The sequence below is a fragment of the Apus apus genome, chromosome 25 (genome assembly GCF_020740795.1).
Source record: "Apus apus isolate bApuApu2 chromosome 25, bApuApu2.pri.cur, whole genome shotgun sequence".
In the NCBI taxonomy this organism is placed as follows: Eukaryota; Metazoa; Chordata; class Aves; order Apodiformes; family Apodidae; genus Apus; species Apus apus.
This window is the reverse complement of record NC_067306.1, coordinates 3,591,780-3,616,292: the sequence shown is the minus strand read 5'-3', so window position 1 is coordinate 3,616,292 and position 24,513 is coordinate 3,591,780. Positions and strand designations below refer to the sequence as shown.

Genomic DNA, 24,513 nt, shown 5'->3' with positions numbered 1-24,513 from the left:
AGATGGGACAGATGGGGCTAATAATGAAACCTAAGTCCCTGTGTCTTCCACCAGGGTCACTGGACCTTCTAAGGACAGGGAACTTACTCAGAATTTCGGTCTAAAGCAGCTTCACCTCTGGCTTAGAAAACAGGACATTGATTTATCCCTAACCTTTGCAAAGGTACAAAATACCCTCTCTCAGCCCAAGAAATCATTCATATGAAGAAGCTGGAATGGAATTTTTTTGCTCTGTAGATCCCAGGTAAGCTGTCTGTCTCTGTGCTTGCCTTCTCCTTAGCTCCTTTTGAACTGCTCATTATGCTTGGTCATCAAAGGCATATCCTGCCATTATCATCCTTCTGGAGTCTTCAGCTGTTTCTCCACCTTCAGGATCTCAATTTATTGCTGAGAGAATTGGTAAAATGTGCCTTTTGAACTCCCAGCAGTTCTACTTGCTAGTTAGAGACTCTGGTGTTTCTCAGTGTCTTCATGAAGGGTCCCAGGAACACTGGTCTGCACTGGCATTTATAGTTAAAAATTCCAGCCAAAACCAAATCACTCTTCCCAGATTTTCCTTTCTTTGGAAGAAAAGACCCTTCAAGACTGCCAGTTTGGGGAAGATACCACCTCCAAAATGAGACTGGGGAAATCATTTCAACTTGTGTTCATCTTGTGATAATTTGCCTCTGCTCAGCACCTGCCAGGCTGGGTTGGTCGCGTGTGGGCACCGCTTGGGTGGGAGATGTGATGGGATGCTGCTGATGCCTTCACACACACCTAATCTCCCACCTTAGCTCCTGGGGCTGCTGATTTATTTTGGAGCTCCTGAGGCTCTTTCATTTGAAGTTAGCCTTTTCCTTACCTTCATGCCAGTCCTAAGGGGGAATACTGGGATGGTGAGGCAAAAAGGAAGGAGATAATGGTCACTGGGATTCTTCATCATGGTTGGGCCCATTAATGTTTCCCTTCTCCTTCTGGCTCAGATATTTATTCCCAAATGTTTTATATTCTAGAGGAAGTGGTCAATAATTAATTTTTTAATTCCACCCCCCCCCCCCCCCACAATGTTTTGAGGTCCTGGTATTTTGTTTCAACTCTTTATGGAGGCAAAAACCTCAGCAATCATTTCACCAGCTCCAACAATAGGAGGAGGGGTGGATGCATTTGTAGAAAACTGCTCAATTGTTTTCTAAGCTTGGTTCCTATGTCTTGATGTGCACAGGAGGCCAATGGATCCTTTTATATTTTTCTTTCTTCTTTTTTTTCTTGTGCAAAAAGCACTTGAACTCCAGTGGTGCTATGGAGAGCTTCTCAAAAGTGAAAATATGTGGTGCTCTGAAAGCCACACCATTACTTCTGCTCTCTTACCAGTTGCCTTGACTTCCTAACCCTCCTCAGGACTGCAGAACAAGTACTTCTTTATTCTTATCCAGCATGAATATTGTTCCCCTTGCTGTAATTTGTGTTGATCATCTTGTTCTCTCCATCCTGTCTGTTCCTTTCTCTGGGACAGCACAGTTGCACTTGGACACAGAGGCAAGATGATCAATTTGCTCATAACCTCCTGCACCACAGCAGATTCTCTGCTTCATTAAGTGGAGTTTTTGTCATTTTATGTCACTAATTATTTGACTCCTGACTGCCTGCAAAATAATCACTTTGAATCCAAAACAAAGTTTTGGGCACCTGCCAGCATGAGGGTACAGCTTTGCTGAGGAGTGTTGATTGTACCAACAATTCCTCCAGTTCCTCCAGTGCTCTGTAACTTACTGCAGGGTCCAGAATTGTTGTGTTTGGTCTGGGCTGTAGCAGCTTCCCCTGACTCCTCTACTTGCTGCTTCTGTTTTCTCAGAGTCAAGTCCCTGCTGGCTCCTCTGGATGTTCCCATGGGGAGTCTTCGTCCCTTGGGGGAATTGTTGTCCCACCAGAAATGGTGGCACCTGGAGCAGGTCCCTGCTGATGCTGTGGGCAGAGCAGTGGCATTCCTGGGCTCCCTGCTCTATTCCTATCCCTTCTTGGCATCTGTTTTCCTTGCCTGGCAAGAGGAGATGTGTTGATGTGTGTGGTTACCTGCCTGGCCATCTGTCCTGCTTTGAGCCAGGATGAAGCCAATTTTCTGCTTGATATTCTGATAAGTGTTACCAGTAGGTTATTACATCTATGCAGTAAGTTTTTGCATCCAAACAGTACTTTTGAAATCTTAATTAGGTGCTGAGGGACATGGTTTGAGCACTGGACTGGTTAGAGTTGGGTGTTAATGGTTGGTAGAGTTGGGTTATGGTTGGACTTGATGATCTTAAAGGTCTTTTCCACTCAGCAGGATTCTGTGGCTGGTCTGGAAGCTGCATTTACGTGCAGTGTGGAGGAGGATTTATTTTGTTTTAATTTCTTCCTAGATGAAGTGTCTGTGGAACTTGTGCAAGAGACTAAGTGGAATTAATGATGGGAATTTTTGCAGTTTCCTACAGAAATTGTTGACTTGGAGCAGCAACAGCCACCAAAGCAAGCAGAGCTGGAGCAGTGTGCGGGGCACAGGTTGAGTCAGAGCTGCAGGTTGAACACCCACAACATTCAGTGTTAGTTTTTAGGAGAATATATTTCCTTTGCCACTTGTCTTTGATGTGATTTAAGTCTGTGGGACTATTTTCCATCACTCTCACAGGACTACTAAGTGTCTGAAGAGCAGCAGTACAAAAATAGACATTTAAAGCCGTGTGTCTGGGGTGGCCTTTGTCCCTCATTGGTTACATTTTAAAAAGAAATGTCTTCTTGAGGTAAACAAGACTAATGAAAAAACCTGCCATTAATTCTGAGATTAGAGGGATCTGCCGAAATGGTCAAGGGTGTTTTCTGAATTTACCTCAAGTGTATCCAGAATAATTGAAAGCAGATGGATGTAAGAACAGGAGGGATTCGGGTCACATGGAGGGGGGAAATCCAAAGTTATGTAATTGGGGATCAAAATCATAAATGGTATCATTTATTTCTGGCATTCCATAGGTGCTTAAGCTTTGCACATACAAAGCTCAACATGAGGTGGCACCATGTGCAGGAGCCCACAGACCACCCGTGTCCTGGGCTGCATCAAAAGCCACATGGCCAGCAGGGCCAGGGAGGGGCTTCTGCCACTTGGCTCTTGTGAGACCCCACCTGGAGACATGTGTCCAGTTCTGGAGCCCCCAACATGAGAAGGATGTGGAGCTCCTGGAGAGAGACCAGAGAATCCCACAGAGATCATGGAGGGCTGGAGCAGCTCTGCTCTGGAGCCAGGCTGGGAGAGTTGGGGTGTTCAGCCTGGAGAAGAGAAGGCTCCAGGGAGACCTTAGAGCAGCTTCCAGTGCCTGAAGGGGCTCCAGGAAAGCTGGGGAGGGGCTTGGGACAAGGGCAGGGAGGGATGGGATGAGGGGGATGGGTGAAAACTGGAAGAGGGAGATTGAGGTGAGACATGAGGAGGGAATTCTTGGCTGTGAGGGTGGTGAGAGCCTGGCCCAGGTTGCCCAGGGAAGCTGTGGCTGCCCCATCCCTGGCAGTGTTGAAGGGCAGGTTGGATGGGGCTTGGAGCAGCCTGGGCTGGTGGGAGGTGTCCCTGCCCATGCAGGAGGGTTGGATCTAGATCCCTTCCAACCCAAACCATTCTTACGATTCTTCTCTATTTTCTTTCATTGTTAATTTAAGAGTATTTGATTTTTAAGATGAATCAGTTTCATATTCAGGCAAATTCTGTGATGGTGCCACTAAGTCAACTGTTACCAAGTTGCTCTTGGTAGACACTTGCTGCAATAGATACCAGATTTAAATAAATAGATTTAAAATGTATTTGGAGTCTGATTTTTGGAAATAAAAGTATAACCATTAAACCAAAAGTGTTCTCTGGAGTAAATACACAATGTTAGTGTCTCCCAGGGGCACTGCCTTACATCATTTCTGAGCAACATCAGATGATGGTCACTATCAAGCAAGTCACAGAATTACAAAATAAATAATAAAGAAATTTCATTTGCTTGTAAGCAATTGCAGCTGAAATACATGGCAGATTTCATTACAGGAATTGAAAAGAGGGAACAGAAACAGTATTTAAAAATCATGATGTTCAAAAACATGGTACGTTTTGAATGCCTGCTTGACAAGACTAAACCCAATAACTGTGCTCACAAAAGGATAGATTTGATTTTCAAGGAAATGCTGTGAACATTTAGGAGCACTTATGAGCTCCATCCTACTGTATATGACCTCAGCAGAGGCGTTAGAGTTGACCCCTTCAAAAATACTGAGGGTTGTTGCAGGTGAGGCACCTGAGGGAGCTGCCAGGAGCCCTAAAGCTGCTCCTGAAGATCCCAAACCAGGTGAATCCCAGGGTGAACTGCAGAGGTTGTCTGATGTATTTCAAGTGGGTTGAATTTTTTGAAGGGAGGAAGGCTTAGAGCATTGAATTGCCTGACGAGCTCAGGTAATAATGGCCCTAATTTGCATTTTTGCAGTTCAGTAAAAGGAAAGAAAATTGTCATTAACTTCAAAGGGTGGCAGAAGTCACTGGAAAGTGAAGAGGTGTGCAAGGCACTGCTGAGCTGAATTGTTTTAAGGGGAAAAAAAGCTGTATTTGTGTGCCTCAGGTATTGATGCTCTTTTTGAGCTTCTAAATAATTGAGTGTTGGGTTTAATTATTTATTATGACTAATTACTTAGGTGTAATATTTGAAAATTGTTCCTGCTGTCAAATGGGTGAGGAGCTCTTGGGCAGGGCTGTGGCAGAGATGCTTTGTCTTCTCCTGCTGCCTCTGCTTCTCTCCCCTTCACCTTCCTGGAGCTTAGTGCCCTTCTTGCTCAGCTGTGGGCCCATCCCTTCCCATCCTTTCCCATCCCTTCCCATCCCATCCCTCCTCATGTTCCATTGATCCAACACTCCATCTCCTAACACAGCACTTCAGTCTCAAGGGGCTGCTTTGTCCCACAGGCCATGGGCAGCACAAGCTCTCCATGATGAAATGATCTCCTGGCTTTCCCACACCCCTGATCCCTGTAATCTTCTGCTTGTCTCCCTGTCCATCCCATCCTCTTGGGGCAGCTATTCCAGTATAATTCAATCCAGAAGCAAAACAAATAAGAAAGTAAAAAAATTCTACTGTGCTCCTCAAGGGCTAGAAATAGAGAAATCAAATGTTCTTGTTTTCTTGGTGCTTTTACTTTGTCTTCTGGTTTCAGAGGAATTAACTCACATTTCTGTTGCATTTTTGATTATTCTTTTTCCATTACCATGAAGATTGGATTTGTCCTCAGGGCTCATTAAGAGTCTGGGTGGCTGGTGCTGGTGTGGGATTTGGGATTTCCTTCCTTCCCTGTGCTGGGGAAGCTGTTGCCCTCCTGATTTTTCCTTCTGTTTGTTGCACTTCTGGATCACTCTGTGCAAGCAGCAGCATGAAGACCAGGGGCTCTGATTTCCAGTTCCCAGCAATTCTGCTGCCCTAATAGATAAAAATGTCAGATGGCTCAAGCACGGGTAGTATTTTAATCTAAAAGGACAACTTGTTTCACATCTCTGTAGGAACTTTTATTTATTTCTGTCATGAAATGCTGCAGTTACCTGTCTTTTCTCAAGATTAAGGATTTAAAGAAAGAACTATCCCTCAGTACAGCTTTGTGCTGACTCTACCTAAAATTCAATTGCTTATTTCATGTCCTCTTTTGTATGTTTATTCTTTTTCTTTCACTTTTTAGAAGATACCTTGAATTTATGTATAGCTCACTCCAAAAGAATCCAAATGTCTTAATTCTGACTTCATTTGTTTTTGCAGTGCACAGGAAGACCAGTTGCTTACATTTTTCTTAACAAAAAAAAAGAAATAAATGAATTCCTGTCCTGCTTGGACAAATTACCTCTCCTTCCAACCAGGCTTCAGGTTTTGAGACTAATCTGTCTTGGAACTGTTCATGGATTTTTATTTATGTTATTAGAAATGAGCAATTCACTGCAGTGTGTTTGTGCTCTGCGGGCTGCATCTGTGATGGAAATCCTTGGACTGGTGGCAAACATGTAGTAAATCTCTCTTGGTTTTGACTCTGAGTTCAGTACCTGAAATGCTGACTCTGGGGTTGCCTTGAAATGAAACGCAACGGATTCCAAGTGGGAAGATGTTTCTCGTGTAAATTCGTTGCTGCAAAGGGAGAGGATTTGTAGTGTGGTTCAGAAGAGGTGTTTCTCCCCTTGGGGACCAAAAAATGCAGCAGCTTGTGCAAAGGCAACACATTCAGGGGTAATTCAACCTCTGGGTGAGGTGACTCTGTGCTGTGCTGGGGTGCCCACCGCAAGGTGTCCCTGATGTTCCTGCCCTGGCCAGTTCACTGCAGTGGGGCTTCACATTAAAAAGCTCTTACTTAAAACCAGACATCAACAACTGAACCAGCTAACTAAAGCTGACAGCTGGCATGGAAGTGTGAGCTTGGTGGTGTCTGGTGGCTGCAGGGGAGCTCCTGGGAGGGTGGGGAGGTAGGTAGGGTGACCCTGCCCTGCCCAGCAGCATGACCACCCATAAGAACCCTGTCCCTCCTGTTGCTTTATGTGTCTGGGTATAAAAATAATTGATTTCTGCTCAGCATAAAGAGACATCAAGTTACTCAGTCTCTAGAACTCTAGAAAAAGTGGAGTTCAACCTGGGGAAGAAAGACCTTGGAGCACCTTCCAGTGCCTGAAGGCTCCAGGAAAGCTGGGAGGGACTTGGGACAAGGGCAGGGAGGGAGAGGACAAGGGGGGATGGATTATAACTGGAAGAGGGAGATTTAGGTTGAACATGAGGAGAAAATTATTCAGTGTGAGGGTGGTGAGAGCCTGGCCCAGGTTGCCCAGGGAAGCTGTGGCTGCCCCATCCCTGGCAGTGTTGAAGGGCAGGTTGGATGGGGCTTGGAGCAGCCTGGGCTGGTGGGAGGTGTCCCTGCCCATGCAGGGGTTGGGACTGGATGATGTTTAGGATCCCTTCCAACCCAAACCTTTCTATGTTTCTGTGAAAGGCTTATGCACATGCGATGAGTTGAGGTGTTTAGTTTACTTGATCTTGTTTAAAATTCCTGGCACTGAACATTTTGATACAGCATTTATATCACTTGATACTGATGCAGAAGTGTCCATGCTGATGTAGGACAGTCCAGCAGCTTCAGACCATCAGCTGTGCTGGGATCTTAAAGCAACTGATTGATGTTTGGTTTGCGTGTGTGTGGCTGGGCAGTTTGTCACTGTTTATTGGTGTACTAGAGGTTGCTTATTTGAGTTGACTCTAGGATGTGTGTTTGAGCTGCTCTAGTTTGTTACAGCAGGAGTGTCAGAATAGCTAAAAATATCACTGACTGGTTCTCTTATCAACTGTGAGCTCAGATTTCCCTGGTCAGGCTGGGGGAACCGAGTGCACTCAAGTGTGTGTAAGAGTTGGCTGCAGCATCAACTGGATAACACACATGGGGAGGGTGAAAAAAACCCAGTTCTGGCCTTTCATTGAACTTAGAGAGTATTAGGTCTGCCTGTCAACCTTGAAAGGCAAGTTACAGCCTCTTTCCATAATACCCAGTCACAGACATCTTGGAGCTGTTATGTCTCCTCTTTGACACTCAATTAAATGACTGCACTTATTTTTAAAGACCTAAAACCAAAAGGGGGAATAATCCAGTACAATAGTGTTTTGCTGAAGTTGAAAGTTATCTGTACTTTGAAAGCCATGGCATAATAAAATAATTGATAATTCTACACTAAAAGTGATGCTCTCAGAGCTCAGCTGCTGCTGTGGCAGCTCCTGGTACCTGGTGGCCTGGGCAGCATCTCACAGGTGAATTAGGACTGTTTTCAAAGCAGATAGTTACTGTTATCTTCTTATTTTAGAGGTAAAATACAGGATACAGGGTTGTGCCCCCTGGAGATATTTTAGGGGTAGTATAGAAGAAGAGGGGGTTAAGGGCAAGGTTAAGCCCAGCCTCCAAGGAGCAAGGTGTTGGGTTTGGTTTGGGAGGGCTTCCCAGCACTGAGCTGAGGGGAACCTGCCCAGTGTCCTGCAGCCTCCGCCAGCCCAGGCTGGGTGTCCTCCCAAAATCTTCCTCCCCGGGGTGGGCAGTGCAGAGGTAGATCCAGCTTTTCCTTTCAGCTGAGATCTGTAAGTCAGCATGGTTTGAGTGTTACTTACAGAATCCCAGGCTGATTTGGGTTGGAAGGGATCATTTCGTTCCAACCCCCCTGCACGGGCAGGGACACCTCCCACCAGCCCAGGCTGCTCCAAGCCCCATCCAACCTGCCCTTCAACACTGCCAGGGATGGGGCAGCCACAGCTTCCCTGGGCAACCTGTTCATGTGTGCTGAAGCCAGAAAAGGGAAATGCATAATAAAGGTCTGATAACTATGAACGGAGCCAATCCTAGATGTAGATATCTAGGATAAATCCAAAAAGTTTCCTTTTTTAAAAGAAAAAAATAACCTTGGAAATACAAGTCTGTGTAATTTCCATTTTATGTAAATGTATCTGTTCTGGATTTGACTCCCTGAGATAGTAAATGCCCACAGATTGGATGTGGGTGGTCAGCAGTTCAGAAAATTGGGCCATCCATCTAAATTTGTCTCTACTTCAAATCCATCCTATTCATGTCAGCCTTGTCTGAAGCAGCACAGTGGATACAGGGGTTTCAATACTTAGAAGACAGTTTCTATTACCACTCTGTATAGTCCATAGGAGAGAAGTCACCATGTGAGGACAGCTCTGGGTGCTCACCTCCCCAAGCTGCTGATGCTCATGAATGCAGACGTGGTTGTGTGTGAGATGCTCAGGGTTTCTCACTTGCAGCAGTGCAAGGGAGACAAAAAATTGCTCTTAAGCTTCTGTGAGAGGTACCTTGTGAGTGTAAACAGGAATTTCTGGAAGCTGCTGGCTTCAGTGTTCAGAGGTCTCCTACATATCCCGGATTCACTGATTTGTATCAAAAAGCAATATTTAAAGTAACATCTTTTTCCTGCAGCCTCAGGCTGAGTGCTGGAGCACCCCCGAGCCAGGACAGAGCTGGGCTGTTTTCCAGATTGTACATTATCAGATGAATAATTAACTGTAGACTAATTGCAAATCCTAATTAGTCTCCTACAACTGCACTAAACACAGTATTGCTTCCGTGTAACATGGAGAGAATTGACCTTCAGGCTTTAACACTGCTGGTGGTGTGAGCAGGGAAGAACTTGACTTTCAGAACCCAACATACTTTTGTTACACTACGAGTCAAAAACCTCCCCAAATTTTTGTTATTAAATTAGAAAGACAGGGAAATACCAGGATGCCTGCCTGGCCTTTTCACAGCTGTGCTGTGCTAGCTGGAAGCTTGTCTGTGCTGCTCTTCCTACAGGTGCTGGAAAAAAATTAGGAAAAAAAATAAACTTGTTTTGAACGATTTTTTAGACTTGATGGGGAATCGACAGGTGGACTTTGTCTCCTTGGCCCATTCTGGGACTGCACAGGCAGGTTTGGTGTCTGGTTTCTACCTGACTGTTAGAAATAGGTGATCATGGAAGGCGCATGTGGGTTTTGCATCCTGTTCTTTTCCATTAACCCCTTGGTAGGGCAGGTTGGCTGCTCTGCACCTTGTGAAGGGCTTTCAGGCTGGACTGTGCAGCCTTGGTTTCTCTGTGGGTAACTTGGAGGTAGTTTCTATGTGAGAGAAGAGCAGGAAGACTCTGCCTTCTCCGTTGGTGGTCCAGGAGATCTTCCCTGGTGCTACTTCTGGTAGGGGGAAGGCAAGATGTTTGCTTCTGTGGGAGGTGCTGAGAATAAAATGAGAGGAGAAATAACCCTTCATGTTAAACCCCCCCATGTACTGACAGCTGGAGCAAAACATTGCCTAAAATTAATGACTGGCATGGAACACTGGAACCTTGAATAACGTGAGTGACCTGAGAGCCCGAACGCTGACGTTGCAGTGATTAGTTGGTAAAACACTGAGCAGGAGCCAAGGTAAAGGATTCCTGTCTGAGTCTGTATTTCTTCCTGTTTAGGTGACACTGAGCAGGAGCTGGGACCCCCTCCATCCGTCGATGAGGCAGCAAACACACTCATGACTCGCCTGGGCTTCCTCCTCGGAGAGAAAGTCACGGAGGTCCAGCCAGGGCCCCAGTACAGCATGGAGGTGCAGGATGAGAACCAGGTACAGCCCCTCCAGCCCTTCCTCCTCCTCCCCAACGGCACGGGCTGTGATCCAACTGCATGTGGGAGAGGACTTGTTTTCTAATTCTGTGGCAGCTGAGTGTCTCATAATGGTGAAATAATTGTGATGAGGGAAAAGGTTGTGGTGAATCATTGATCCAGCGCAGAGGGACGTGGCCCAGGGATCAGCTGCTGCCATCTGAAGCAGCTTCTGGTCTTCTTCAGTTTCTGCAAATGTTGTAGGAGTGGGTAGTGTTTCTAATCAGATTATAGTGACCAAAATAATCTGTACTTCCATGGCACCTTAGGGGCAAGATTTCAGAAGTGTTCTAGCAGTGTTACATAAAGGCTCGCAGGAGGGAGGGAGAAGCAGAAATAGCCTGATTTTACAGATTCTCGTGGTTTTTCCTCCTGTTTGCCAAACAAGGTGATTTCATGCTTGAAAACAGATAGAGAAAACAAACCGTAACATCTTCATTGTGATGGAGTTTGGTACATCCCCTCTGCCAGCTGGAAAGCAAAAGAGCAGAAAGCTCAGGGCTGCAGTGTAGGTTTTGTGGAAACTACCTGAGTTTCTCCATCCTCCCCCTCAAGCCTGGACAGTATCCCCCCCCTCCCAGCAGTGTTGGAGAGATCAGAGATGGATTTTTGAGGGGGTTTTTGGCTGTTGGTTGGTTTGTGTTTTTTTTTTAATTGACAGATGGATAATCTAGTACGTAGCAGAGCAGCATGAAGCTCAGATGCCCAGTTCTCATGCTCCTTCCTTTTAGCAGAGTCATTAGATGACTGTGCACAAGTCACTGAGATACACGTAACACGAGCACAATTCAGAGAACCTCATCTAAATTACCTAAAACCAAAAAGGGTCTGTGAAAAGTGACAGCCAGAAAGATGTTTCTGTGCATGTTTCTGATTGTTGTGGCACACGTGACACTCTCCCAACCTGTGCAGCCTTGGAAGGAAACTCAGAGACAAGTTGTTCCACCGAGCCCAGGAGTGTTCTAGCACAAAGCTGGAGGAGCAGGGCAAGGGCAGCACCCTGGGTCTGTCCATCCTGCACTGCAGGCTTCAACCAAAAGGGTTTTGATCTTTGGCATGGGCTAAAGGATGCTTGAGAGCCAAACAAAAAAAAAAAATTGGTTTTGAAAAGTTTTGCTTTTATCACATTCATGAAGCTTTTAAAGCTTTCATTCAATTTTTTTTATGTAAGTTGTGGTGGATTTGTAATGTACTTTACTATACATTATGCTGGAAAATGTACTTTTAACAGGCACCTTTTTGAACTGAATACTTAAAAGCCAAGCAGAGCTTTCTGCTATAAATGGTTCCTTTTGTTGTTGCCTTTTGACAAAAATTAAAATTCCATCTTTTCTCTAAAGCAGGAGATGTCTTTGGAGCATAAATAAAAGAAGAATCTAAAGAGAAACAGCAGAGAGTTGTCCTCTAAAACAGATGGATATCTTGGGCTCTGTGCTAATTTTTTGCATGAAAAAGTTGTACAGGGCCTTTGAATCCTCTTCATGGGGTGGTGAAGATAAAGAGAGGCTGGCTCCTCAATTACCAAGTTAATATTTTTTCTTTCTTTGTGAGCATGTCCTGCTGTCAGCCCTTGCCTGGGATTGCAGAATACTGGCAGTTGGAATGACCTCTGGAGGTCCTCTCATCCAGCCCCTGCTGGAAGCTGGGTTAGCCTCAAAATTGGAATCTGTTGCTCTGGGCTTGTCCAGGCGAGTTTGGAAGATCTCCATGGAGAATCAACAGGTTCTCTGGGCAGGGCTTGCTGACTGATCGTGAGGGCTTTTTTTCTTCTACCTAATGGAAAATCTCCTTGGGGCAGCCTGTGACTGAAATGTCTTGTCCTTTCTTCCCTTTGCCCTTCTGAGAAGAGCATGGCTGCCTCTTCTCTACACCCCCTGCAGGTACTGGAAGACTGCAGCTACCCCCAGATGCAGTTTAACCATCTCTTCTCCAGGCTGAAGGAACCCTCTTCATCAGCCTCTCCTCCAGCATCACAAGCTCCAGCCAGATGACAGCCTTGGTGGCCCTCCTCTGACTGGGCTATCTGCCCCTGGCTGTGTCAGCCCAGGAGTCATCCCCAGATCCTGTCCCAGCTAAAGCTGCTTCTGAATTGCAGCAAATCTGGAACTTCTCCAGCTCTCCTTCCCAAATTGAATTTCCTCAGCTACCTGCCTTAAAGTAATGCTGAAAATCAGGCAGTAAGACATTGATGGCATTTGCAAAGATTAATTCTTCCATTAATAATTGTTTCATTCAAATCTGATTGAAACTTTGTCTACCAATTTGCACTTGAATTTAAAAGTGACAACAGTTGTCTAGGTTTTAATGCATTAATTTACATGGCCTGGGCAAAGAGAAGGTTCTTTGGATCAAAAGCTGGGACTTGGCTGCTGTTTGTTATTCCAACTGTGCTTTGCCTTCTCAAGCAAGAAAATAATTATTTGCAGTCTCACCAATGCTTGAGCTGAAGGGAAGATGAGGAGTGAAGGTGTTTTCACTAAAACTGCCCCAATCTGTAAATTGGCACTTTGCATTTCCATCCAATTGCCTTATTTTGACTTTGGCAAAGAATCTCTTGTCTAATCCAGATTGCTCTGAAATTGGGTGGTTTATATGTGGTCTCTTTCTTCATCATTCTTTCCTTAATGAGAGATCACAACTGCTGAAGAAGAAACCCTTTTTCTCCTACTTTTTTGGGAAGCTATTTTTCAGCTGTGCTGGCTGCCAGAGAAGCACAAAGGACAATGAGTCTGTGACAGAACAGTTGAATTTTTCAAAGCTTAGTGAAAATGTGACAGATGAAACAGCAGCAATAATAACACAGAACGTTCTGTCAATGGAAATATATATTTAAAACTTGCACAGAGGAACATTTTTCTATATCAATACAAAAATAAAACGTGTCAATCAATGCTGAGGGATACACCATGTTATTTAGTAATTTCCAACTGCAAAGTATCTTGTTCTTAAGGAGCTGCACTGATACAAATAAAAGAACTGATAAGAATATAACTTTTGGCATTTCATGAAACAATGGTGTTACCAGCTAAAGGGAAGATGAGTGTACCACTTTCACACTGAATTTTAATTGGCTTGAAAGTGTAAATTTTCTGTGTTTTAGGGTTAGCAGGTGTTATTTTGGTAGCACTGAGGTAAGTTTCAACAGTTGAGACAAGGCCACAGAAAAACCTTGCCATGAAGAATTGGTAAAGGTGACAATGCTTCACATTCTGAAGGGTCCCAAATGTGAGCTGATTACCTTTTTAGATGCTGGAGTATGAGACTGGAAAGCACCTCTGGAGACTGTCCAATCCAACCTGCCCACTTGAAGCAGGGTCAGCTGAGAGGGGTTGCTCAGGACCATCTGTGGTTGGATTCTGAACGTCTCCTTATCTCCTGTGTCAGACACTCCAGTCCTTCAGTCATCATTGTGGAGTGATCATCAGTGATCATCCCGTGGTGGTGACACTCAAATGTCCCCCTCTGCCTCTTGTGCTGGGTCACCCAGGCCTGGGTGCAGCATTCCAGGTGTGGTCCCACCAGAGGTGAGCCAGGATCAGCCACCACCTGCCTTCAGCAACCAGCGTTGCTCTTCCCAGTGCAGCTCAGGATGCAGCCTCTGGATGTCAAAACCAATATTCCCTTAAACTTGATGCAGTTCCTTGAACTGTCAGTGAGTTCAAGAAAATGAATATTTGAAAAAGCTGATTTAATAGCTCAGGTGTAGTGATGGACTCCAGTCAGCTGTGATAAATCACAAGAGACAGTCCCATGGCAGCGAGAGTCGTGGTGAAAACATCTGCTTGATAGCAACCACCCAAACCCAGCTCTGTGTCAGGTTCTGTGGAGAAAACCATCAACCCCAGTAATTTTCAGGGGAAAAAATAATGGAACATTTTCACTGATTACTGACACACAAGTAGTTTTTAATTTGATCAAACGTATTAATGAGTTAGAAGTAATTTTGCAGGATTAAAACCAGATTTATAAAACAGCCATTATGGTGCTTGGATATCTGAAAAAATTGCAGTCTGAAGAGATCAAAAAAGGGTCCTGACAGGTGGTGACAAATGTGTGAAACCAGAATATACTGGGAGCCAGAGTGTATAGGCCTGTCAGCTGCCTGCAGTTCCTGGAAGGTTTTCTGGGGAAAAAAAGGATCTATTTGTGAGTCCCTAGAACATAAAAGAATGGAAAATAACTAACCCTGGTTGACTACTGGCACTGCAAATTGGCTGGGGAGAGTGTTAGTGCTTCTGAGTGCTTTGGAAGATGATGTGGTGGCAGCAGTCTGATCCACTTGGAGGGTATTTTATGTGGATCCCAGAGGGAGGTTATAAATTATCATGGAAATACATGGTTCATTTTCTGCTCTGCTGCAATCTCTCTGTTTAATATAAACCCAAACCTGTGGAGCTGTTATGTTAGGGCTCTGTCCCTGATCTTCTACCAGACCGGGTTGCTCCAAGCCCCATCCAACCTGCCCTTCAACACTGCCAAGGATGGGGCAGCCACAGCTTCTCTGGGCAACCTGTTCCAGGGTCTCACCCCCCTCACAGGGAAGAATTTCTCCCTAATGTCCAACCTAAATCTCCCTCTTCCAGATTAAACCCGTTCCCCCTCATCCTATCCCTACATGCCACCAGGCCATGTCTCTGCCTCCCACAGGCATGAGGTGGCACAGCAGACAGTTTCATTTTGATCAGAAAAGCACTTTTTGACCTCCCACCCAGCAATGTCCACGTGCCTGATGTGTCCCGGTTGTCCCCGCAGAGCTCGGCCGTGACGCAGCGCATCAGCCCCTGCTCCACGCTGACCAGCAGCACGGCCTCCCCGCCCGCCAGCAGCCCCTGCTCCACCCTCCCACCAGTCACCACCAGTGTCACCACCAAGGACTGCACCTACGGAGCTGTCACCAGCCCCACCTCCACCCTGGAGAGCAGGGACAGCGGCATCATCGGTGAGTGCTGCCTCCATCCTCCTCCTCGCTCCGCCGCGCTGCCAGGCTGGCCTCCCCTGCCTGGGGCTGACAAGCCTTGCTTTAGATCATCTGCCTGTGTTTGTTGATTAATGGGATGGTTTCACTTAGATATTAGGGGAGATTATTAGGGGAGATTATTAGATTGTAATTAGATGTTAGGGGAGGTTTAAATGAGTTATTAGAACAAACTTCTTGACTGGAAGGGTTATTAAACATTGGCACAGGCTGGCCAGGGAGGTGGTTGAACCACCATCCTTAGAGATGTTTAAAAAATGTGTAGATGTGGTGCTGAGGGACATGGTTTAAGCATTGGACTTGGTAGAGTTGGTTTAGTGGTTGGTAGAGTTGGGTTATGGTTGGACTCAATGATACTAAAGATCTTTTCCAAGTAGAATGACTCTGCATTTCTGCTTTTTTCAAGTTACACTGCAGAGCCCAAGGTGGATTGCACCCCTCCATAGGATCCCAGACTGGTTTGGGTTGGAAGGGACCTTAAAGATCATCCAGTCCCAGACTCCATGCCATGGACAGGGACCCCTCCCACTAAACCAGGTTCCTCCAAGCCCCATCCAGCCTGCCCTTGAACACTTCAGGCAGTGGCTGTCACTGGGGGCTGCCATCCCCTCCTCCTACTTAAACTAATTTTGGAGGCATCTGTTTTTTCAGTGTTTTCCTTCCCTCGATGCTGTTTAGTCCACAGCAGCTGTTCTTTGATGTCAGAGGAAAGATAATGGATGACACCATCATGTTCATGGCTCAAATACTGTTGGGTTATATCATTATAAACATAAAAGACTGATTACCTCCTGTGCCCCATGACTGTCCCTGCCTCCTTATTGGTGACTGTGCCTCAAAAATGACAGTTTCTCTTAAGCTCAGCCTTGGGCAGAATTAAATAAACACATTTCTGAGAATTTCAGTAGCTGCTGTAGCAGGTTTTTCATTCCAGTGATCTCTGGGTTGCAAGCGTGAAGCATGTTGAGAAATTAAAAAACATGGATTAATTTTTCTGCTCAATAACTGTAAAGACACAATGGGAGAAAAGTAAGGTCTGTGTAACATCAGGCAGGTCCTGGCTTGGTTGTCCTTGCCATGTGTTTTGTGTTGAGTGTTTTTCCAGCTAAGAAGATTTTACTTTGCCAGCAGTTTATGTAGTGCTTGAAAAAAAGGAGGGAAGGTTGATAATTGAGGGAGCTGAGTTGTACTAGTGATTAATACTTTGCTTGGCCGCCCAGGAAATCTGGGCTTAGCTCAGGTCCTGGATGCCACAGCAACCTTTGTAGCTGTTATGCCTGTGTGATGGTAAAATGCAAATCTGGGAGCTATTCTGAGCTGCAGACAAAGTAGGTTAATGAATTCTGGGAAAAGTCATGGCAGTATCACACACCCTTTGTGCTCTGCTTACCATGTCCCACGGGCAGAGCTTCCCCCTGGCCCACAGCACCCCTTGGGGCCTGGCTGGGCTGGAGGGTCATGGTGAGTAAAAGCAGTCGCTTGGTTCTGGCTGGTTCTTACCTCTGGCAGAGCTGGGCCTTGGATGAAGCTTGAAGTGGAGCAGCAGAATCAGCAGAAATGTGTGTGCATTGCTGTCATGAGCTGCTCTTACTGATGAGTTCTGTCAGTGTGTGCTGAGCCATCACGTTGGGCTCCTCTAGCCCTCAGGGTAGTTGGCAGGTGCCAACCTGAAGGCGACAAAGCCGTTGTTGGTTGGTGCAGTTGGGTTTCCTCTGGAGTTTCTTGTCCACATGAAAGCCAGAGGAGACCCAGGTGGCTTTTGTGGCTGGCCTGTGTGTCAGAGAGGTGTCTGCATGATCCCCATTGCTGACCTGAATAAGATGCTGAATCTCTTTTCTCAGACTTTCTACCCTACCCTTTTTTCAGCAGGTCTTTCGTAATTTTTGTCGCTCCTAGGAACAATCCTCTCTTAGAGATTTTTCTGTTTGGGAACTTAGGTTTTTCCCATGGAAACTTTAAAAAACAGAAGAAGGTGGCTTATCCCAGGGCTATGTTAATGGATCCCAGATGGAAAAGTCAGGTAAAATGTTTGTGTGGAGCAGGGGAAGCCCTCTGCAAGGCTTTCAAAAATCTAGACTCCTCTACTAGTGTCCGCGCTCAAAGGAGAACAAGAGCCAGTTTCTTCTTCTTCCCTCCCCTCTTTATTTTGACAAGAACAATTTCAACACCTTTGCTAGAAGCTGGACGGCCGTAACGAGTTGTGGGGAAACCAGTCGTCTCAAGTCACGCTTTCCGGCAGTGGAAAAAAAAAAAAATGGGGAAGTTTTCTGCAAAGTCTGTTTTTTTCTGCAGCTCCAAAGTGTCTCCTGCGAGCGCGGGGTCAGTCGGAGCTCGGGGCGGCTGCTTCCCAGTGGGAGATGGATGCCCAGTTTGGTCATTAATGTCCTGCTGGGATGCGAATTGGGTGTGCAGCAGTTTTGAAAGGTGTTCTCTGCATGGCAGCAATTCCCTGGAATGATTTTCACTCCAGAAGAGAGCAGACAAATTGTCCACGTGTCAGAAGCGAAGCCCAAGTCGCACTTGGCGCGCCCCTCTAGGAGCAGGGCAGCTCCTTTGTTCCTGGAGGGTCAGGATCAGGTTTCCCTTCTGGTTGCATTCCTCCTTGATTGGATGCAGACCTGCTTCATGCATTTCCCTTGCTCGTCGTTGTTCTCTGCAAGGATAACTGCAGTGACATGGCTTTTGGTCTGAGCAGCTTCACGTTGTACCTCAGAAGTGTAAAACTGTGGGAGATTTCCTGTCAAAACTACTTGTTTTCTTGCCATTTTTATGTGCTGTAAAAGAGAGAACATTTCCCTGGGTGTTTTATGTTCCCTGAGTCATGGTTCCTCCTGCTCCTTGCAAATAAGTGATTTAAACTCTTAGCTCATTAGCTCCAGGAAGAGATATTTTATCATGGGCAGCTTCAATGTATTTCTTACTCATCCTGATAAGTTACTGGTTTGGGAAGATCTATTGATCTTTGCCCCCTCAGAAAACAGTGAATTAAGGTGGGAAGTTGATCCTTGTGCTCTTCTGCATAATTGCTTCTCTCCATGTGATTTTGCTTGGCGTAAAATATTTTTATATGTGCTAAGCTTATTTTATGTATCTGGATTACCAGACACAGCATTAATTTGTCAAAGTTAAATCAGAGTGTGCCTCATTAGGCTCTGAACTGACTGCAGTTGGAGCCTGGCTATCCACTGAGATGTACAGAGTGGGCATTGTGGTATGTTAATCTGGATGGAAAGACCAAATTTCAAGCAGGCAGGTTTTCTCTGATTGCTTGTCCTCTTGGAGTTATTCCTGTCCATTTGTGTGTCACCTCTTACATAATTTCAATTATCAGAGAGCAAGTGTGTCTTATCTCTCATCTGCACAGCACAGGGACTATTTCATGCTTAGTGAACTCTGATAAATGCATCACTTGGCTTAGAACAGACTTATTTTGAAATTGTAGATCCTTTACAGGTTTTAGATCCTTTACTGTAAAGGGAAGTTCCATCTGTGTATGTTGAAAGGATAACGAAATTATTACAAGGTCCAGATCTTCAAATTCAGGCCATTTGATTTGTCAAATTAAAAAATGAGGAGGGGGGGGGAGGGAGAGAGATGAGCCAAGAGGAAAGACAGGAGCAAGTCAGCCCTTTGTCCTGGAAGCCACTAAATCCTTTCCATGTACAACAGGATGGCTGGTGAAAATGCTGACCTGACTTTAACCTCTGAAGAGGTTCCAGGATTTTTTTGGCTCTCACTGTGTAAAAGCAGCCAACTGTTAATGTTCAAAATCTGCTACTGAAAAGAAAACTGGTGGAAGAATCACGTGCTGCAACGGGGGAACTTTGCACTTCCCATCCCCACAGAAATGGGCTGTAAAGTTTTTTGCTGCTTGAATGCAGCAGGGTATAAGAAAACCTCCAGCAATCTTAGGAAAGCCTGAAATCAAACAGAAAACATTTCTTGCCAGAATGTGCAGCTTACCCAAGTGCTTGAGGTGTTGGAGCAGCACTTCATGCCATTCAGCAGCATCTCCCAAGGGTGTTACAGGAACAGCAGTTTCCATGCTGGAGCTTCCTGAAGAAGTGCTGTGATTTACTCCGACATGAAACGGGGCCCCGCTGCTGCTTCATGCTCTGATCTTCTACACCAGGCTCCCTGCTTGATGGTTCTCAGGGATCATCCTGAGCAGGGACAGGTATGATGGTAAAGCAGCTTACAGGGAGAGCAGTGAGCTGCCAAATCCTCTTGCGCTGCTGCCACGGGGAGGTAGATCCATCTCACACCACGTGGAGCAGTTGCCTTCACTTAGATTTGGTGGATTTTTACAATGAAGAACGAGATGTAAAGGACCCTTATCCCCTCCTGGAGGCCCCTGGCATGTGGCTTTTTTCACTTTCCTATTTTGCTGTTTTGTTTATTTCTGTGACTCCTGAGCTTTTATCCAGTCGCTGCAAGATGGGGATGACTTTGGACAAGGCCTTGTAGAGAGAGGACAAGGAGGAATGGATTAAAATGGGAAGAGGGAGATTGAGGTGAGACATGAGGAGGAAATTCTTTGGTGTGAGGGTGGTGAGAGCCTGGCCCAGGTTGCCCAGGGAAGCTGTGGCTGCCCCATCCCTGGCAGTGTTGAAGGGCAGGTTGGATGGGGCTTGGATCAACCTGGGCTGGTGGGAGGTGTCCCTGCCCATGCAGGGGGTGGAACTGGATGATCTTTAAGTTCCCTTCCAACCCAAACCATTCCATGATTCTACAGATTTATGTATTTGTGGGTTAAAAATAGGTTTGTTAATGAATTCCTTCAGAGTGCGTGCTAAGCAGAGTAGATGCTGCTGACAATAAAACAAGATAAATTTGTTTGCAAGTTTAACTGCTTTGAGAGGAGAACAAAGCACAACACAAAAGGCACATCAAGATAAATTTAACTCAGGTTAAATATTTTTGTAATCTCTACAGCTAAAGGATTTGAATTCTGACATTCTCGTAAGTATTATTAAATGCTCTGTTAATAATGAATAAGATTTCCAAGAATTACAGTTCTTTTTGAATCAAGCCAGCTGCCATTTGGGCTCATTCCCCAAAGAAGAAGCTCCCTGAAAAATGTCTAATAGTGATGAATAATGAGTTTTTGTTCACTAATGCATCTGCATATTGGAGATGATGGGGCTGACAGGAGGTGAGAAAGGAGGTTATTTATCAGGCATCTCATGAGCTCTTGAGTAAAATCAGTGGGGTCACAGGATCCCAACCACATAAAATACAGAAGGACACCATCTCTGGATTCAGTTCTTTTTCCATTTCATTAAAAGGACAAATTAGGCAGAAAGGAAATGCATCTGTGCACATGTGAGATGATTCATGGTTGATATCAGGGCTGAGGAACCATGAAGTGATGATACAAGAGTTCTGCCTTCCCCCAGTTGAGCCACTTGAGGCATCAAGGTTTGGATTCAGTACCAAAATCTGTCCCTTCAATCCTGGATAGATAATGAATTAACTACAGGTGTTTGATATGATACTGGGAAAAAAAAAGAAAAGGAGCAAGAAGAGTGTTTACAGCTGAAGGAAGCAGCCCAGAGCAGATGTTACATTCAAACAGTGAAATTTGCTTTGGTTAATGGTCCAGCCTACTGGATGAGAAAAAAAAAGAGTCAAAAACTGAAACAATAAACTCAAAAGACAGATCAGAAAACAGCTGGAGGAAAATTCAGTGCTGTTAGCTCCCACAGTGTTATTTTGGATACTGTGATAAGTGACTCTTCTTCAAAGTTTTAGCTGCTGATGGTGTGAGATTAGATGGGGCTCTCAGCTTTTATTTTAAGAGCAGCAAGTTTTTAACCTTCACGGTTATGAAAAGCTTCACAATGATCCAGGCTTGCACAAAAAGTGAATTCCAGCTTTACAAAGGACTTCCCTTGTGCACACTGCCCTGCAAACATCTCCTTTCTCTATTAGATCTTATACTTTTAAAACCAGTTTCAAGACTGTGGTGGACTCAAACAAAATTTTAGGAGAAAAATTGTCCTTGCTAATGCTAAAGAAGGAAAAAAAGATTAAGAGGGGAGACTTAGGGTAGACATTGGGAGAAAATTCTTCCCTGTGAGGGTGGTGAGAGCCTGGCCCAGGTTGCCCAGGGAAGCTGTGGCTGCCCCATCCCTGGCAGTGTTGAAGGGCAGGTTGGATGGGGCTTGGAGCAGCCTGGGCTGGTGGGAGGTGTCCCTGCCCATGCAGGGGGTTGGATCTAGATGATCTCTAAGGTCCCTTCCAACCCCAACCATTCCATGTTTCTGTGTTACTCCAGATGTGTGTGAGTGGTTTGGGAAGAAGGAGATGTTGAAATAATGGTATTTAGGAGCATATGGGGATTTTTATGATGCTTTGGTAAATCAGCCATCAAGATTGCTACTTGTGTGTTAGATCTGGATCCTTTCTAACACATTCCTTCAGTGTTTCCAATAGTGGACTTTTCTTAAAAATATTCATTCTGTTATTTCTGCAAGTGATAACCTGAAGTTTATAAACTAAAGCTTTGCTACTCTGCTCTGTCTCACTAGCAGGGTGTTTGCAGTGAGTTATGCTCTGATGGTGGGTGTGTCTGGCTCCCTTGAAATGCTGTTTTACCCAGGCTTTACCTTTCTGACCTGAGCAGCAGGCAGGTCCCAGCCCTCGGGGGCATTCCAAATTTTCTGCATCCTGCCTGTCAGCTGGGGCAGCAGGGATTTCAGGTGTAGGACAGGATGAATGTAGGGTCAGCATGATGCTACTCTCAAGGTATTTTTCATTATGTTTCAAGACCCTTAGTGTACCTACTGTGATTTATGATACCTCGAGGCTTGAATCAGAAATAGGTTTACCTGCCTAATCTCTGTTGTTTTACAGGATTGTGTATATGAGTTAAGCCAGTGATTGATTTTTTTTTTTCCCCTTTTTGGGACCAGTGTTGGAAGAGAAGTGAAATATAGGAAGAACAGTGTGGATTTTGACCTCAAGCCTTGAGCAGGACAGATTTAAGGGTTTGAGGGATTATTTTTTTGGCATGGAGAAGCCTTCAACTCCCTGGCTGATGGTGTCCAGCAAAGAATAATGTTCTGAAGGCCCTGATGGGCTGTTGGGCCATGGGTCAAGTGTGGCTGCCCAGGGCTGCTGCCTTCCCTTGGGAGAGGTTTGTGCTGGTGCTCTCTGCCTGCCAAACCTTTCTGTTTGGCAGCTGAGCTCCCTGGAGCAGTCTGGGGTGACATGGCTATATTTAGGTGTCTCCTTCTGTGGCTGAGTTTATGAAGGCTTATAGAGATTAGGTTAAAAAAATTATCTTGCTCCTTGCCAGCTGGTACATGTTAGCTGGGACGTCTCTAATGCAGTGAGGCAAGTGGGACTGTGGTGTGTGACTGGGAAGGAGTGAAGTGAGGTGAGCTTGCAGGGTTGGTAGGAGTGGTTTTAGTACCTAATTTCAGTGCAGCGCATGAAATTTGCTACTTTGCTGCAGTTACCTCTTTAAAGAGCCACAAAATCCCTGTTTCAGAGAACGGTTGGGGTTGGAAGGGACCTTTAAGAGTCACCTAGTCCATCATTCCTGCTTGATACATAAATCTTTACGTATAATTAATGTTGCAGCTGTTGGTCGTTATAAAGGGGTAGCTGTAGAAAACTGCTTTCTCCTGCAGTTCTATCTGAAAGGTGAACATAAAGGTTGATATTTTCCAGGCATGATCTCTGCCTCAAGGAGAAATGGATGGCATGGTAAAAATCCCCTCATGTGTTCAACTTGAGACAAGTACAGTTGAAAGCCTCATGCTCCAGGGCACAGACCAATTTGCAACCAAATGAGAAATCATATTTACTGTCTTGTAAATACATGGAATTCTCAAAGAAGTGCAGTCCTGGCTGCAGTGACACCTGTGGTGCTGTCTGGGATCAACTGCTGCTTTTGTGCAGTTCTGGTTTGGGGTTTTTTTTCCGAAAGAAATACAAATATTTTAAACCGTGTTATTTGCAAGAAGTTCTGATGAAAATGTTTCACCAAGGGAAATGAGCCAGGTTTGAAAATGAAAGCTTGATGTAGGCAAGTTGTCTGCCAAGGAAAATGCAGCACTACCTGGGATGCTAAAAGCAAGGTGGGACTGTGGATGGCTCCAGCATCTCTGGAGTGTGTTCCTCTCTGGCACTGAAGTCCACATGTCTTCAAAGCAGGTAGTGCCTTTACAGAGGGTGGCATGGAAATCCTGTGGGAAGAGGTGGGAGAAATCCTGTGGGGGAAATCCTGTGGGAAGAGATGAGGGAAATCCTGGGGACAAGGCAGGGGGGCTGCAGAGGGGCACCCACTGCCAGCCCCGCTCAGCCAGGCTCTGCCCCAGTTACTATCCATGAATGTGGATTGCAGTGCTCAGATGGTTTAAATGCCTCAGATTCTGTCTGTGTTGATATTAAATACTGAAAGACTGCGTGCCAGCTGAGACTGGGGATAGATATAAAGTATATATATATAATATATATATAAGCACACGTCTATCTTTATCTACATATGGTATTCCTGCAGTGCTCTTGAGCCCCTCAGCTGTTCCTGCCCAGCTGTCGTGTTTCCCATGTTCAGTGTCACTTCCATGGCTGCCCCATCCAACCCTGTGCCCTGCAACAATCCTCCCTGTGTCTCCATGACACAGGGATGTCTCTTCTGCTGCCAACAGCACCTGCTGTGCTCTGTGTGATGGAGCAGAGCCCAGGCACTGCAGTGCTCTGCTCTTTTTTCATCAGGGTTCTTAGAATCATAGAATCAAGGAATGGTTTGGGTTGGAAGGGACCTTAAGAGATCATCTAGATCCAACCCCCTGCATGGGCAGGGACACCTCCCACCAGCCCAGGCTGCTCCAAGCCCCATCCAACCTGCCCTTCAACACTGCCAGGGATGGGGCAGCCACAGCTTCCCTGGGCAACCTGGGCCAGGCTCTCACCACCCTCACAGCAAAGAATTTCCTCCTCATGTCTCACCTCAATCTCCCTCTTCCAGTTTTCATCCATCCCCCTCATCCCATCCCTCCCTGCCCTTGTCTCCAAGTCCCTCCCCAGCTTTCCTGGAGCCCCTTCAGGCACTGGAAGGTGCCCTAAGGTCTCCCTGGAGCCTTCTCTTCTCCAGGCTGAACACCCCAACTCTCTCTGTTCCCTCTGGCTGGATCCAGCAATGCAAAGACCCTCATGTAGCTGCACGTTCTCTCACAGCATCTCTGCAGCCCTTCCCACATCCCTACGAGCTCTGGTCATGGCTGAACGTGTCCTGTCATGTAACCTGATGTGCTGGGTATTGTCTGAGAGACTCAGGGTTGAAAGATCTGCCTCTCAGGAGATGGCTTAAGGCAAAAATTCCTGCTCTGTGATGTGTTTAAGGTCCATCAGACAGGA

At 45.6% G+C, this 24,513-nt stretch overlaps 1 protein-coding gene across 7 annotated transcripts in view; it reads left to right on the top strand.

Annotated features, from left to right (window-relative positions):
• The window catches only part of TANC2 (tetratricopeptide repeat, ankyrin repeat and coiled-coil containing 2), a 231,370-nt gene that overhangs the window by 125,306 nt on the left and 81,551 nt on the right, over window positions 1-24,513 (top strand). For all 7 annotated transcript variants that reach the window (XM_051640273.1, XM_051640277.1, XM_051640278.1 and 4 more), the window contains 2 exons: window positions 9,983-10,131; window positions 14,922-15,108. In XM_051640273.1, the coding sequence (XP_051496233.1) occupies window positions 9,983-10,131; window positions 14,922-15,108 (336 nt within the window). The remainder of the gene's footprint in view (window positions 1-9,982; window positions 10,132-14,921; window positions 15,109-24,513) is intronic.